At 43.0% G+C, this 17,193-nt stretch overlaps 1 protein-coding gene across 5 annotated transcripts in view; it reads right to left on the reverse strand.

The window, feature by feature from the left end:
• MAP4K3 (mitogen-activated protein kinase kinase kinase kinase 3) overlaps positions 1 to 17,193 on the reverse strand; it is a 960,603-nt gene that overhangs the window by 454,820 nt on the left and 488,590 nt on the right. For 3 of the 5 annotated variants that reach the window (XM_069235044.1, XM_069235047.1, XM_069235045.1), the window contains 2 exons: positions 16,850 to 16,888; positions 16,494 to 16,547 (listed from right to left, as the gene is read on the reverse strand). In XM_069235044.1, coding sequence (XP_069091145.1) covers positions 16,494 to 16,547; positions 16,850 to 16,888 — 93 coding nt within the window. The remainder of the gene's footprint in view (positions 1 to 16,493; positions 16,548 to 16,849; positions 16,889 to 17,193) is intronic. The other 2 variants (XM_069235048.1, XM_069235046.1) reach the window with 1 other exon arrangement.

Consider the following 17,193-nt stretch of genomic DNA (forward strand, 5'->3'; position numbering starts at 1 on the left):
TGAAATAAATGTGCACTGCATGGGAATCTATAAAAGATACATTCTGCAAGCATTCCAGCTTCAAAGTGTGCACAAGTAAGGCAGAGTAGTCTGAAAGAACATTTTAGTGCAGCTTTCGTTTGACTCGCACAACCAAAACAAAAATGTTAACAGAGACAACTCAACTCCTATTCAAAATATAGTTTAAATAATAATTTTTGGCGTTGGGTTTCCTTTCTGGAGGCCTGTCACAAATCAAAATTTAAACATTACCATCTCCTAGTAATAACAGATGGCAACGAATAGCTTTAAACTCTGAAGTGGACTAAAAGTACTTTCATGTTTAGTGATAAATCATATGAAGATATTTTGAGAACTGTATGCCCACAGAGTTAGCAAAGGCCATATGCCCAGGACAAGAACTTACAGAAAGCATTACGATATCTCAAGTCAATGTAATGCAAATTTCATAGTTCAGTATATTTTTTTCATATTTGTGCCCCAGCATGGCCTAACTGGTAGGGTACCCGCCAAGACTGGGTCACAACAAAGGGATGGGATAATGAAAGCTAGAAAACTGAAGGGTCTAACTAATTTGTTCATGATTAACGAGGCCCCTAAGGAGACTGCTAGTTAAGTTAAGTCTAGAAAGCTGATATTTAGTCAAGAAACTACTCTCATTAAAAGTATGTTAGGAGAGCTATTAGAACACTATGGTCCCCCTATTAGGGCAGTTGGGGTTCACACAGACTTGGTTTACTGATAATAGACTAGTTGACAGATTGCAAATACATCATATGCACACTGCTTCAACACGACACACTGGTGCAGGCTTATGTATGCCATAAAGGTTTACTTTTATTTGTCACAATCAGAAAACGGTCATGGTTGTGTGGTGTCCAACATTTTCAGGGATACAATTCTAGCTCTTCCTATCTAATATTTAGACATATGCCCTAGGTAAGACTATTTGTTGGTTTCAACTGCAACCACATCAAATTCCAATTACAAGCATCTCTCAGAATCCATCAACAGACCACAATCTGGCTAATATTGAAATATTTCTGGACCATTTTTCCATGCTCTGTCAAACAGTACAATTTAGTATTCATGGGATCTTGAAAGAATGTAAGACATTCTAACATTATTGATCCACTTGCACATCTAGACTTAATAGCAATTGTCAAACGCATCCCAGAAATGGATATATTATTTGCAATAAATATCTATACCCAGCCTTGTAGACAGCAACATTTGTCTGATCACATCACTTTATGATCAGTTTTTTCCATGTGCTCAGTTCTACAATACCAGAGTCATAAAACCTTAGCCTCTAAATGATCTGCCTGCACTCATGCTATGCTCAGCTTGCACCTTTACTGCTAAACGTCTAACATTGTTTCTGCTCTCTTTACAGGTCTGTAAGGACACACCTCCGTACAATAATGGAATTTAAACTACAAGTGGAAATTAATAAGCACACAAAAGAATAAATCCAACTTGTGCTGTTCCACAGTTGACTCTAGCACATAAACACGCTACTTAAAGAACAGCATCTAACTGGACAAAACAGACACTTTAGAGATAAGAATACAAAGCTTGACATCCAAAATATATGCGGGAGCAATGAGTGAAACAAATCACACTGAGCAATGATTATAGAAATAGGTCCACCATATTCTTTCGACTTGCTACCAACACTACTAAGTGCAAATCTGGTTTTGCTGCATCCCAGACTTTTTGTGATAACCTGAACTCGTTCATTATTACAAGAGTCATATAAGACAGGGACATTGCTGAAACTGTGAAAAGTGCCAACTTGCTAAACGGCCTGTAGACCATTTCCCTCTAATTATTCTGCAATTTTTTATTTTCTCCTTTTCTGTGGGCACAAACTGGATTGCTAACCAGCTTGGTTTCACTGAAACAATCTATTCTCTTCACCCTGGTACTACATAGCTAATTAATCTTTCCTCTATGGAAAGTCTGGTTGCTGCCTCACTTTTGACCAGTGAATGGTCCTGAACTCACAATTTCCACTCCATTACACCTCTGGCTGCAGTACCCACGCTACTTCATGAAGTGGTTTGCGAATAACTTCAAACGTCCTGGCTACAGTCACTAACTCTTGATTTCTATGCCCAACACCATGTTGCTATATTCCTGGAATGATGCCCAGAATCTTTGACTCAGTTCCACGTTAACATCCTGATATTATATTGTATGGAAAGGTTGAATAGTGCTTCTCTACCCTGAAAGCACTTTCTAGAGGTGAGTACAAAGCTACTAAGTTTGTAATGCAAGACTGAAACAAAGCTGGCTGAGTTGGAGTATGTGAGAAGTATGTTTGGTGCTGTGTGTGAGGTTGGGAAGTGTACTCCAATAATGTGAGATCAGGAATGCAGAAATACCCAGTTACAGAAATGAAGATGGATGAGTGTGTTAGATATAGAATCCCATTGTGCATTCATATAGAGCACATCATAATGCCAGAATCAGATTTTGAAAAATAGCCAGATCTCTAAGAAAGGATCTTCATCAAACTGTCAAAACATGAATGCTGCCATGCGTGGAGTACTAGAACACTGCCAAACCAGAGAAAAAATCCTCAACCAAACAAAAAGATGGATAGATTCTCCGCTCTATCCATCTGCAAGAGAAAGCATTAGAAACTAATAAACAATCACTATGAAAAGGAAAACAGACAAGAATAGATTTAGCAACACTTGATCCAAAGAATGTTAGATCTCTCAATCACATTTGGCATCACTGATCACATTACGACTGATAGCTTCACCAGTGTCAAATACAATACCATCGGCCCAGCTTTAGTTCTTAGTTTCTTGAGGTGAGAAATAAAATGGTCCAAGTAAGCTCTTTAGTATGTCAAAGTGAAGGTTTGCATTGAGGTCCCACGAAAATTAGCTCTACCTCCTGCTCTTTTGTAGGTCTGGCTTCACAGCACAGTTGTCTGCAACGTATACCGCTCACAGTTCTTTCAAGCAATGATCATGCGCCGGCATGACTATTCTAACATCTTATATGCGGCTATGGTGGATTATTTGTTTACCTGCCTGTAGGCCATCCAAAATTTGGCTGAACGAATGATTAATAATCTCCCTTCAAGAACTGCATAAGGCCCCACTGTAAGCAGACTACACTGGATGCAAGTACTAAAGTAAGTAATCTTTAAATGCTATGTCTTACACACACATGCTACTCTACTCTGCTAGCCCAGCTTATCTGCAGAATAAAGTGTTCCTTTTATAGATCTCTCAGGGCGCTAAGGTCTGCCAATACTGATCTCCTTAATTCAGCGCTACGCCTTGCTAGGATGGGTGGCCACTCCTTTTCTTTCTTGGCGTCCCATTACTGGAACTCTCTCCCACAAAATATTAGATTAATCTCCAAATCTAGCAAGCTCAAAAAGAAGCAATATAATGTATCCCTTTTCATTTTTCAAAATGAACTACCCCCTAGGGTTTCCAAATGTTGAGTTCCGTCGCCTCTTATTTTAAGGCATGCTATATGAGAATACAGTTTTGAAAGAGAGCACAGAAGTGAATCATGCAGAAACAAAATGGAAAGAAAATGCAATGTACAACGTTCCTAACCCTTCTTTGGAATAGCTGTTGATAGTTGCACATACTTTGAAGATGAAGTCTGTTTCTAGTACTCCACCACGGCAGCACCAAATCCTAAATCAGACCAGTATTGTTGCATAATACATATTTTATCTCACACATTACTTTTTCTTCCTTATTTTACAGACTAGGAGAGGTGCGAAAGCCACTAGGTGAAAAATGACAAAGGTTACCTAAACATCTGACATCCACATTCTTCTTTTCTCGTCTTTCTCTCCTATGTACACCATTCTGATTTCCTTTTCCTTTTGAGCCAACTCTACGTTGATAGGTGCCTAGTTAGTTTACTGGCCCAATGGATATGACACTTCAATGAGTACAAACAACCTATAGTTTTCCCAGGTAATTAAAAGTAAACAGAGGTCAGTGGTTTATGTAGGAAACAGGGAGATGGGTATGCCGGAAAGAGGATAGAACCAGCACCATGGTGACTACATCTGCACTACTTCAACTAATTACAATCCAATAAAGACTTTAAAAATAAGAACGGAGGAAAAAACAATAGTTGACCATGTCAGACTCTATGCAGAATAACTGTTGGCTCTCAGTCACATGTGTATGAACTATAAAAACCATATGACTCGCCTGTACCCCTGACATCATTTCTTAAAGAGCTCTAGGTGTTAGAGTAAGAACAGTGGATTGGAGAGTGGAGTAACAGAGAATATGTTAGAAGGGATGATGATAAGGAATCAATAGTGCTATTGTAATGTTACTTTTATTCTACTTGTAGATTTCAGAAAGGTCCAAAAAAAGTTACTTAGCTTTACAAACAAAGTTTCTGTGGGATACGTACTCCTTCGGTGATTTCCTCATTGTCCTTCCACCTCTCCTGGAAAGTTAATGCAGTGACTAATAATATCTCAAAATATAAGATATGCAAAGAACCATCATTGCACATTTGAGACCAGAGGCACTAGTGCTTAGCAAGTGAAAACGGTGTAGACGCACAGAAGATGTTAGCTATAGGAATGCCTGTGCGAAGAGCCAAGGAGGCAGCCATGGCTTTAATTTAATGGGGAGAAATGTCCTCATTCAGACTATGCTGAAAGATCTTGATACAGAAATGTAATTGGCTTTGCTCTTCTAAGGTCCAGCAAAGTCTACAAAGAGCTGATCATGAAATCTACTGAGGAGTGCGGTCATTGTCCCATGAGTCTTAAGTCTGGTGTTCAACCAATGCAGTCCCTCCTCTTTCTTGGTTGTATGTTGGGGATGGATGGCTAAAAAAACAAACATATGAAATGCAAAAACCACAGTGAGTATGATGGATGTGCAGATGCGCATTAGGTAATGCCACCAAGTAAACTGTCTTCAGGGTAAGAAGTTGAGAACTGCACAACTGTGCACTGGCTTGAACGGAGAAGCCATCAAGCAATGAAAAAAGATTCACATCCCACTGAGGAACAGTAAACAGATTAGGAGGAAACAAGAGAAGCAAAACCTTTAGAAAAGGTACCTCTAGTGGCCGTGTACATAGGGAATGTTCAATAGGCAGATACCTGAAGGCAGACTGGGCTGATAGCTCTTAACTATAGTTATCGCCAGACCCTTCCACACATGAGACAATGCAGTTTGTGAAATCTCAGCAAGGCTCCCTGGCCACAAACCCAACAACTGCACCTCTCCTGGACAGCAAAATCACTAACTGCCAATGCTGAATCTCTATGTCCGCAGTTGCAGCATTTTGGTACTGGGGTGGAAGACCTGTCAACTGTGCCGCAAGAGAAGGCCTTCACTAAACGGGAGAGGAAGAGGCAGCTGAGTGCCAACAGATAGCCTTACCACATCCTTTAATGCCAGCCTGGGATGATCAGAAGCAATGGTCCTCTATCCTCCTGTTACCTTGGAAGTACTTCTGACAGAAGCAGGAATGGCGGAAATATGTACAGCCGGCCTTGACCACATGAATCTGAAAGCACTACACAAAGATCCAGTCAGAGGCAAATGTACAGCACAAAATGAAATGGTTAATTACTGCAGGGGCAGTTTTTTAGCTTGAAGAATCTTCTGGATTTACAGGCTGTGCATTGTTCTGCCACCTAGTCGCTGGGTCTGGAAATTTCTCCTTGTAGGTCTGTCTCTCCTTTTTTTCCATGGGCGTTGTCAAACATCTGGACTTAAACCTCTCCTTGAGTGATGTTGGATGTGTGCCCAATATATCCTTTGATGTACTTGGTACCTTTACATTTTTTCTCTTTTCTTTTCTTCTTGCGATGCAACTTGTTGGTTTCCTTTATCTTCGTTGATGTTCTTTCGGCGTTTGTCTGTAAATACACAGCTACTCATAGAGGTGAGTGGGCTGCATGTGAATCCAGAAAAGTCTTCAAGCTGCAAAACTACTCCTATTTGTACGTGCCTATTTCCTTTTGCAGCAGGAATCTTTTCTGTATTCACATGTTGTGCACTGATTACACAGTGCTATTTTGTCCTGTGGGCAGGCTAGGTCCTTGACAGCACGTTTACAAACAAATGTTTTAGTACTTTTTGTCCCACTTCTGCCTCTTTGTTGATGTGGATGTCTATGCAGTAATGTTTTGTAAAAGTGTTTACCGATGACAGCTGCACGAATGTCTTCTACAGCTAAGCTACCTAGGAAGGCGAGTGGTGCTCCCTTCTTCCTTATTGAGTGTGCTGGTGTTTTTTCTGTAAGTGTTGCTCCCCTGTCCATCTCACAATAGTTCCTTTGGTGATGGGGAAGCCCCTTCTTGCTTGTGAGAAAGATACAAAGCACTGTTCTCCTTTCCTGACAGGATATGTTCATTCTAGATAGTACATTAATGCCCTTCGGATATTCAGTCTGTGCAGGACCTTCACTGCTTGCGTCTTTGGTTGTTGGAAAACAAATTGTAAGAGGAGGGCCTGGTTAATGTACATTTCCAATATCACTTTTGGTATTAACTTGGGTTTGTTCTTATTACCACTAGTCCTTATGTATCTGAAAATACTGCCCTTGAGTGCGAGTGCTTGCATTTTACTGACCTTCCTTAGCGAGGTGACAGAGATGAGGAATGCAACTTTAAGAATTAAGAACCTCACCTGTGAGGTTAGCATTGGTTTGAAGGTGTGTAATTAGTCTCATAATTATTAAATTCATGTCCCATGTGGGCATGGTTGGGCTCCTTGGAGATGACACCATTTTGCTCCACTAAGGAAGTGTTTTACTACTGGTGTGGCGAAGAAGGTTCTCTTGTGTATGCTACAATGGCTGCTACGGGAACCTTCAGAGAGGCATAGGAGATGTGCTTCTCTAGCAGGCATGTCATGTATATAACAAAGGTGGTAAACTGTGCCCAGTCTCTGTGTTTCCCTGCTTTGTTGCACCAGTGTACGAATCTCTTACACTTGTTGTTGTACCATTTCCTTCTTGTGGGTCACCTTGCTTCTTCAGGATCTCCACTACTCTTCTTAGAAAACAGAGGGTGGCAAATTCTATGTCCTCAGGAGTTATGCTGCTAAACTGACCATGTCTGGTTCTAAGTGCCATAGTTGTCCCTCCCGCATTGTCAGCAGGTCTCTTTGTAACAGGAAAGTGAAGTATTGCCTTTTGGATATCTCTATGAGGTATGAGAACCATGTCTTTCGAGCACAATACTGGGCTACCAGAATTATCCTGAAATGCTTCTGCCTGCACTTCTGGATCACTTTTGGTGATATTGGAATTCGTCGAAAGGCTTAAGTAAATCTCCCTGAGCATTTTATTTACAGGGAGATTTGTTTAGACCTTTCCATCAATTCCAAATCCCTACTGACTCAGGATGGTAGAACCTGGATGTGAAACTATGTCATTTTGCATTCTTCTGTGTTGCAGATAGGTCTATTCGTGGTGTCCCCATATTTGGAAGATCTGCATCAGAACTTCTTGTTTTAACTCCCACTCGTGTGTGGTGTTTGCTTTTCTTCTTAGCCTGTCCACTTTTGTGTTTTGCTGTCCTGGCAGGTCTATACCTACTAGCGATATCCTGTCTTATCGCACATCTCCATATCTCCAATGGCCAAGGTCGATAACGACTATGACTGAGTTCCTGCTTGCTTGTTCAGATACATTACATGGTTGTAGTGTTGCCCGTTTGAACTAGAACTGTCCATCCTGTGGGATGTTTCTGAAAGGCCTTCAGTGCGAGTAAGACAGTCTGTCTTCAGCTTCAGCACATTTATGTGTGGCACTGCTTCCTCAAAGTTCCAGAGGTCTCTGACGTTTTGCTTGTTTATATGAAATTGCCATCCTATGTGGGATGCATCCGTTGTGAGGGTCGCTGAGGAAGTTGGTGGTTTGAATGCTTTACCCACTGTGAGATTCTGTAGGTTGCACCACTGATTTTCCCTAAGGAGCCTTATTCGTAACAACTATATTGTCCCAACTCCTGGTTAGTCTGTGACCATCGATGCTAAACTCATGGCTGGACTAATCTCATATTTAATCTTGCATGTGGTACCAGGAGAATGCAGGAAGCCATCATAGCCATCATTTTCTCCACTGTCTCCATCATCAGACATTGCAGCTTGCGATAGAGGTGTGTCAGCGTCACACTCCCTTTGACAATTTTGTCCACTAGCACCCTCCTTCAGTGTCTCTGAGCTCAGGATAGCTCCCAGTAATGTTTTCTTCGTGTGTGGGTTCTCCGACTAGTTTTCGTAATTGATGGAGAAACCTAGCAGGTGTCAGGTTGGTAGCACCTTGTTGATACTCTTCCTGCTTGTCTTTGCTTTCACTAGCCAGTCGTCCAAGTGTGGATAGTTGTGTATTCCCATTCATTTGAGATCTGCAACTACTACAGCTAGGCATTTTGTGAACACTCATGGAGCTAATTTTATTTTGAATGGCGGGACCTTGAATTGGTAGTGTGTTTTGTCCACCTAGAACCTGAGAAATTGCTTGTGCCATCTGCTCACTGGTATGTATAGATAGGCGTCTTTGACATCTATGGTTGCCATGTATTCTTTTCCTATTAGAAGGATGACTTTTTGTGGCACAGTCATCTTGATTTTTTTTCATTAACTTGTTTAGTGTCCTTAACTCCAGCATTGGTTTTTATGTCTTGTCTGGTGTCAGTACCAGGAAGTGGTTTGAGTATACCCCTTTGAGTCTTTGTTTTTGGGGGGGAGGGAGACTATTTCTATAACTTGATTGTTTAGTAGGTCTACCACTTCCTGCTGAAGCTGTTATTGTCTATTCTCTTCTTTTTCGATAGTATAGTTAGAGATTACTGTGTTAACTCTATGTAATAGCCATATCTTATATTATTTAGACTCCATTTGTTGGATGAGATCTGTAGGAAAGTACCCTATTTCTTACCATGGTTACTCCTATTTTCTGCCTGTTGTCAGTATGTTTGACTGTGTCTACTGGGTTCCTACTAACCAGTACCCCAGTAGCTCTGCTCACTCCTCTAAACTGTACCTTTTTCTTTCGACAACTGGCATGCTGGTCTACCCCATGCAAGTCCCTAGTATATGGTACCTAGGTATCCAGGGCATTGGTGTTCCAGGGGATCTCTATGTGCTGCAGCAGTTAGTTATTCTGCCACCCATAGGGAGCCCGTGCAAAGGGTTCTGCAGGTATGCCATTGCAGCCTGCGTGAAATGGGTGCATGCACCCGTGTTCACTATAGGTCACTACACCAGGTCACTATAAGTCATCCCTATGGTATGCCTTCTCAGCCCAGAGGGCAGGGTGCAGATACCTGTGTGTAAGGGCACTCCTGGCCTAGCAGAGGTGCCCTCACAAACTCCAGATCCATTTTCCTGGATTCTGTGATAGCGGGGACGCCATTTTACGTGTGTACTGCACATAGGTGGTAATTCCAAACCTGGGGATGTTTGGTATCAAACATGTCAGAATCATACCCCAATACTGTTGCAAGTATGATTCCATGCCCTCAGGGGGCTCCTTAGAGGACCCCCAAACATTACTACCACCAGTCTAACAGGGTTTTCCAGGCAGCCCAGCTGCTGCCACCCCTCAGACAGGTTTCTGCCCTCCTGCTGCTTGATATGATCAAGCCCAGGAAGGCAGAACAAAGGATTTCCTTTGGGAGAGGAGGTAACACCCTATCCCCTTGGAAAAAGGTGTGACTGGCATGGGAGGGGTTAGCCTCCCCAAGCCACTGCTTTTGTTTTGAAGGGCACATTTGGTTCCCTCCATGAATAAACCAGTCCACACTGGTTCATGGACCCCTAGTCCCTGCTCTGGCGCAAAACTGGACAATGGAAAGGGGAGTGACCACTTCCCTGTCCATCACCACCCCAGGGATGTTGCCTAGAGCTCCTCCAGAGGGTCTCTGGGGTTCTGCCATCTTGTTTCCAGGGAACTCTGGGAGCATCTGAGTGGCCCGGCCAGGCAGGTGTCATCAGAACACCCTCCTGATAAGTGCTTACCTGGTTAGGTGACCAATCCCTCTTTCAGGGCTATTTAGGGTCTCTCTCTGGGGTAGGTCCTCAAATTCGGCTTGCAAGTTTCCACTGCAATTTCTGCTTCAACTTTTGGCCACCGGAACTGCAACTGGAACCTCCAGGACCCAACAAGCTGCTTCCTAGAAGAAAGGACTCTTCAGCAACATTGTTTCCAGGGCTCCTGCCAGCTTTGCAACATTTCCCTCACCGTGCATCCTCAGAAGACTGCAACTCTTCAGCCTGCATAAGAAGAAGTAATTTCCCTTGGAGTGAAGGAGTCACTCCCCTGCAACCGCAGGCACCTACAAACAAGCAATGACTGGCTGCGTGGATCCCCTCTCCTGCTGAGCTGCTTGGATCCTGCATCACGGGTGGTAGTCTGGAGTAGTCCTCTTGGTCCTCTCTGCCAGCTGTCCAACTTTGGTGGAGGGAAGCCTTTGCCTTCCCACGCAGGATAGTACCAGAATGCACAGCGTCTCTTGCAGCTGCCAAGGCTTGTGCATCTCATCCAAGGGATCTTCAGGCGACATGTAGCTCTAGCCCCCAGCACTCTATCCTGCAAGGGCACAGCCTCCTGCGTGGTTCTCCTGTGCCGTGGGATTCTCTTTTGTACTGCTATGTGGGCTTCTCCTGTGATTCCTGTGTCCCCGTCATGTGGGTCTCCTGTGGGTGTTGCCTCTGCTGCTGTGGAATCTCTGCGATGCTGAGTGTCCCCTGTTATTCCCCCTCCTGGGTTGAGTTCTCCTAGGCCTTGCTGGTCCCCGGCAGCACCTCTTTTCCACTAACCGCAGGTTTGCCTTTGCCAAAGGTACTGTGTTATTTATCTCTGTGGTTTGCTAGTACTCCCAGCTCCCTTCTACACATGTTACTTATCTAGGTGGGGGTACCTTGTTCGCATTCCATTTTTTTAGTATAGGGTTTGTGCTCCCCTTAGGGTCACTATTGGTTATTTCTATTTGCACTGTTTTCTAACTTTTTCTATGCCTATTTCTGATTGCTAGTGTATATAGTGTATTACTTACCTCCTAAGGGTGGGTCACCTGTCTAGTGTTTTGTGGTGATTTGTACCAAAAATAAAGTACTTTTATTTTTGTACAACTGGGTGTTTTTTTTTCATGTGTGTAAGTGCTGTGTGACTACAGTGGTATTGCATGAGCTTTGCATGTCTCCTAGATAAGCCTTGGCTGCTCACCAACAACTATTTCTAAAGAGCATGGCGTCTAGACACTACTTACATTTCACTATGAGGGGATACTTGGACCTGGTATAAGGTTTAGGTACCACAGGTACCCACCACATACCAGGTCAGCCTCCTACATTATATTTTTCCATTCCTCCAAGAATTCTACATTTCTTCGTCCTACTGGTGACTTGTGTAGAAGGGCATACCTGATGCAGCAACTTGTTTGTATGGTTTCCCTATTTTGAGGTCCTCCCTCTTCCCCTTCTGCGGCCACAAAAGGGTTGCCTGGTACTTGTGCTGTGCTGCAATTGTGGTGGAGTGGTAGCATCACTTTGTTGGTGATTGAAGGTGTGTGTGTGGGGTTGTATGGCTTCCCCTTGAGGCTGTTCCATTCTTCTGGATCATGCCTCCTTTGAATATCCCCTTGTACTGCAGAGCTTCCATGGCCTTAGCTATTCCATTACCTTTTTTCATGCACTGTGGTGACTCATCACTGCCTCACCTGTACCCTGTGAAGAGAATGTTTATTATTTCTGACTGGACTTCCTATTGGAATCCTAAAATCCTAAGACAAGCATGTCTGCATTAGACTGTGACCGTGCAGAGTTGCTAATGAGCCATGTCGGCTGCATCTAACACAGATTTGATGCATGTGTTGGAGGTTGTCTTGCTCTCAATTTGACACTGTGTTTGCCCTTTTTCTGAACTTGTCTGGCAGGTGTTTCATGAGATCTTCCATCTCCTCCCACTGCTGGTAGGTGTTCCTGTTTAGCAGGGCGTTTGAGTTGGCTATATGCCATCGCATTGATTCTGACCTCTCTAATTTCTCCCCACCATGTCTACTCCCTTTCTTTCCTAGTCAAGGGGCAGTCCCATTCATGTAAGGGTGTTTGCTTTCTTGCCTGCTGTTGCCACAATAAGAAAGCTAGACGGCATGTTCCCCTTGATGTAGGGAGAGACTTTCGAAGAGAGGCTGGACTTTTCCAACCTTTGTGTTCTGGCTTGGAGGCAAGACTGGTTCTTTGAATGCCTCTCTGCCCTGCTCCAACATACTGGATGTCATAGTAGTAGTGTTTCTAGGATGAAAAATGTCTCTGACTGCTCCTCTGAATCCCATAATCACCTGCAGCTCACTTAATACTCACGCTGTATAGAGTGATGTCAGCCGGTGGTGATGGTTTGGAAGGGTCGGATTCTACCCCTTCGACTGAGGAGTCAACATATGTCCTTCCATTCATCTCCTGGCTCTTCCGTTTGTGTGAGTTCTTCCTGATCTTCTTCCTCTGACTCAAAGAAATCCTTCTCCACTTCCTCCTGAGGTTCTGGATTGACAGGGCTCTTTTAGAGGAATTCTGTAACCCTGGAGAGAATCATCGAGCTCCTTCATTTTCAATTTTAGAGCATCAAGCTCCACCTCAAACGCTTCCCAATGGGCTTTGAGCTCAGCAGCTTCTTCTCTACGTTACAAAGTTGAGGATGAAAAGCTCTTCAGCGTCTAAGTCGTGCACTTTACTGCCGAAGGTAGTGACCTAAAGGCAGCTGTGTTGAGCCACTTTTCGGTGCTGATGTCTTCTCAAAAGGGGTGGAGCTGCTGGTTGTCATCTCCATCCCCATCCTTTTGATGCTTTCCCTAGGGTCAAAGCCAGTTACAAGGGTTTGCATCCAGTGGTGTTCCTGCATTGAACCTATGTGGCTCTTTGGGCCCCACCTTGCCATCCAGAGTCAAAGATTTTGAGGATACTGACGGGTTTCTTGAGTCTGAGACTTTCTGCTTGGTCTTTTCACAATCCTGAGTGTTTGGTTAATGTCTCTGTTTGTCTCTCAACACCTTCTTGTGCCCCTTACCAACAAGCTTGATCACCTCCTCGAGGCCCGGTTGCTTTCCTTGGGCTTCCTCCATTTCTTCAAGGATGTCCTCCTCGTGGCTAGATAGAACAAGATCCTTTAAGGTCTTCTGTTTACTCTGTGGTGATGCCATGGCATAGTGTATCCACCTTTGCTTTTGCCTTCACCTGACTGTCTTTGGCTAGGATTCTGCACATGCTGTACACAGTCCTTCAAACTGTGGTCCTTTGGGAGGCAGACGTTACAGTTCTCAGGAGTGTCTTTTTGGGAATTGGGAGGACTTGTGGTAGCACTTTGGCCAAAACCTAAAGGTGGTGTCCTTTATTTCCCTTTCTTGTTCTTCGTCCATGTGGATTCAGTGCATCTGTCTTCTCAGCTTTGGTGGTTTGCAGTGCTTTTCCATTAACCGTTGTAGCTGATCCCGCTCCCTCAACGCTTGGTTTGATGGAAGAATCTCCTCTGCATAGTTCTTTCTTTCTCAACTCTCCCTTTTACCTTCCAGATCCAATGGCAGAACAAAAGAATCTAAAGATGGAGACTGGTTGAAGGATTCACTGGGCATCAGTCTGACATCACTCAAGGAGTGCTTTAAGCACAAATGGTCGACACCAACCAAGAAAAAAAAGAAAGGAAGAGAAACTCCAATGAGAGAATTACAGACCAACCACTAGATGGCAGAATAATGCACAGCATGTGAATCCAGAGTCACGCTCAACCGGGGCAGACATTTCCTGTTTGAGCCACAACAAAGAGCTGCATGAAAGAAAATCCCACACCTCCATGACTTTGGGATGCAACGCCAACATGTGGTCCTCTATTGATAGACAACAAAGCACCCTCCCTCACATTGAGGGCAAACTGCTAGATGGGTGCCAGTGAGCACTTCCTCCTTAGATGTGCTCACCTGCACATGCAGATCACCTCCCAGCATAAGGTCTACAATTCCATACAACCCTGTCTGTTGATATAAAAGACGGAAGTTATATTGTTTGCTTGAATCTGAATGTTATTACCCGAGATGTAAGAGAGGTATGCCTTCATTGCAAGACGGACTGCCCATAGCTCTAAAACATTTATGCAGGAACCTACACCTATGCAAACTAAAGGCCCTGTGCCATTATTTGGCTCAAATCGGCACTGCAGGCCAACAAAACGTTGCATGTAAACACAGTAATCTGAGCCTGCAAGAGGACTGAATGGAGTGGGAGGTATAATCCACCAGTGCAGATCTGCACCTGACCTGCGAGACCCTACCAATACTGGTACCACTGTGATATCAGACACCTTTAATAGACCCTCATCCACCATATTGCATGTGACATCAACTGAATACACAAGCCATGAGGGCCAAGCAGACACAAGCCCTACAGAACCGGGATCCAAGCCAGAGACAGAAATTTCTGAATCATCTCCCAAATATCTGTCATCCTCTAAGAAGGAAATGGTAGCATGTTGTTCACATCCAGTCCCCGCCCCATGAAGGTCAGCCTGTGTTTAGATGAGTGGTGCAATTTTTCAATGCTGATGGCAAAGACCAAGTCAGCAATATCAGCCAAGAGGGTGCAGGAACCATACTGAAAATATAACGCAATGCACACTGCAAGTCTGCAACCAGCACAGTGTCTCACGCTGGACCAAGAAACCCAGGTCTGATGTTTTGCAAGATTGGGACTTCACTGATGACCAGAAAGAATTTTGGGTCGTTGTTTGGAGCAGAGACTACAAATGATTCCTGGGAGCAAGACTGCTTCCTTGAGGTACAAGAGGACTTCTCCATCTTAAGGAACTTTTATTTTTTTTATAACAAAATCTTTTAGGAAACTGTACCCTTATAGGTGACTTATCTGTGGATGAAGGAGAGTGCTTTATCATCTACCTGTTGGTCTTGCCTAGAAGCAAGTTACCCTCATGCTCCCTGATGGCCTTCGAGTGCACAGAGACACAACAATCACATATCATGGGGTTGTGCTATGATTCAAGACTCCACAAATAACTGTCCTTTGTAAAGAACTTAATCTTGTGGCATCTGTGACAAAACCTGAAATCTGAAAGATTTGGAAGAGACAACTGACTTAGCTGCTAATGCTACTTTGGTGGTAAACCAAAAGAAAGCTCTGGACCCAGATTGGTGTAGGACAGATAAAATAAGAACTGATGCCAGCTGGTGCCTAACGGGCTCACTATGATGTTGTTTTCTCCACAGATGGAGTGGCTGTGGGACATGCACGGTGCCACCTGGCAGTGCTGAGAAAATAATGCTATGAAAAAGTGATTCCAGATCAATCTGAAGCCTTTAAGGATAGTTGACAAGGTGAAGAATCTACAAATATCTGCATCCATCACAAGTGCAATAACAAAACATACAATCACTGGGGGAAGACCAAAAGGTAATTTAGATTATACAGAGTCAGCACACATCACATACTGATGTAACACTGCTTAACTGATCTCAGCTGGGTCCCTGGTGGCATACAACAGCAGAGTTTGTCAAATGCCAGCAGGGAAAACCAAAGTGCTGCTTGACAAATCGTGCAAAACGAGTTCTAAGGGGCAAAGCTTAGGTCCCAAGTGATAACCACTAGAATGTGTAAAGTCTCCGTCAGGAAGTAGTTGGTTTCCAGATTGGTAGAATCAAACTAATACAAGGGTCTATCAATTTAGAGATGGTTTATTTCAAAGGAACCATCAATGTTCCCATGAACACAGTACACTGAACAAGGCGTGCAAAAAGCAAGTGCCCTTTGTCAGTCAAACTATTAAGAGAAACTCTGGTCTGGAGGGACGAGATGATGTACAGTAAGAAGGAAGATTTGTCTTCTGATATATGTGAAAACTAAGCTACATTATAATAATGAAAGGCTTAATTTAAAGGGTACTCTCACACAAAGCAAAAAACAAACAAAAAAGAACAGTCTAATAAAATACTAAACCATCTCCATGTGCTCAAACGACAGCCAGTGGAAATTGCTTCAAAGGTTGTTAATTTCCAACCTCAAATGCATAACTATTACAAGACTTTTGCGAGATAAAACAGAATTATTTAAAATCTGATACAACGGGGCTGCAAAGCTTCACAGAATTCCAGTTACATACCTCTTAAAAGATCTGTGTAGCTAGAAAATCCATTTGTTTTGTTGAGTGAAACTAAATAACTTAGTACTATTCATAATATTAAACCTATGTGTAAAATTCAACAACTTGAGTCAAAATGGTTTAAGGTTCAGAGACTGATGGATGAAACGAAATATGGGTAATTACAACTACAATAAACTAAAAACAAACCAGAGAGGTAGGGAAGCAACAGCCTTGAACTGACAAAGTATTGCAATGGAATGACCAATGAAGTAAGGCCCATGCACCACAGAAAATTCATAGCACCGCAAACAGGAGTAAGATTCTCACAGAGCTACAACACAGAAGCCTGATAAAGCAAGATATAAAGAACTTACTGCTTGGATTCCTCATCATCCCCATCATCATCTTCTAAATGTGCCACATGTCCCCTGAGGAGATGGAACGAAGTTGCCAGGCAGAATGGATGTTATTAAATTGACTTCATTCATCACAAAAAACACATTATGGCATGCTATGGCTTAAGGCCTTTCTTTACAAGCTATACAAAATCGGATTTCTTCAGCCAGCACATTTTATTCTCCAGAACACTGCTCCTTCCACACAAATTAGACATTTTCAGTTTGACAAGCACCAAGGCAAGCATGTATCATTAGGTTGCTGTAAGGATAGTGCCATCTGAGCCACATAGTTACAGTGTACACAGAAAAAGTGAAAAGATACAAACAATTACCGCTGGTGCAGTTCTTCCTCGACTGATTTTAGCAGACTCCTTAAAATTAAGTGGAAAGGAGACAATTTTCAGTAAAAGAAGCAAAAAATACATTCTTACGGTAAGTTTTTCACAACTACTTATAAGAAAGGCGAATTGGTGCATCATGCATAGAGTACACTGTTTTAGGTACAAAATAATATGGATTCATTCAACTATTGTATACAAAACGTTTTGGGCTAAAACGGTTCTACTGACTTTAACAGATAAAAACTAACCCTCAAGATTTGCCTTTGAAGTACGTTACTGAATTAACACAACATACCAAATGCAGTTACAATTATCTCTACTGTACAGATACATAA

Source organism: Pleurodeles waltl, chromosome 5 (genome assembly GCF_031143425.1).
Source record: "Pleurodeles waltl isolate 20211129_DDA chromosome 5, aPleWal1.hap1.20221129, whole genome shotgun sequence".
Lineage (NCBI taxonomy): Eukaryota > Metazoa > Chordata > Amphibia > Caudata > Salamandridae > Pleurodeles > Pleurodeles waltl.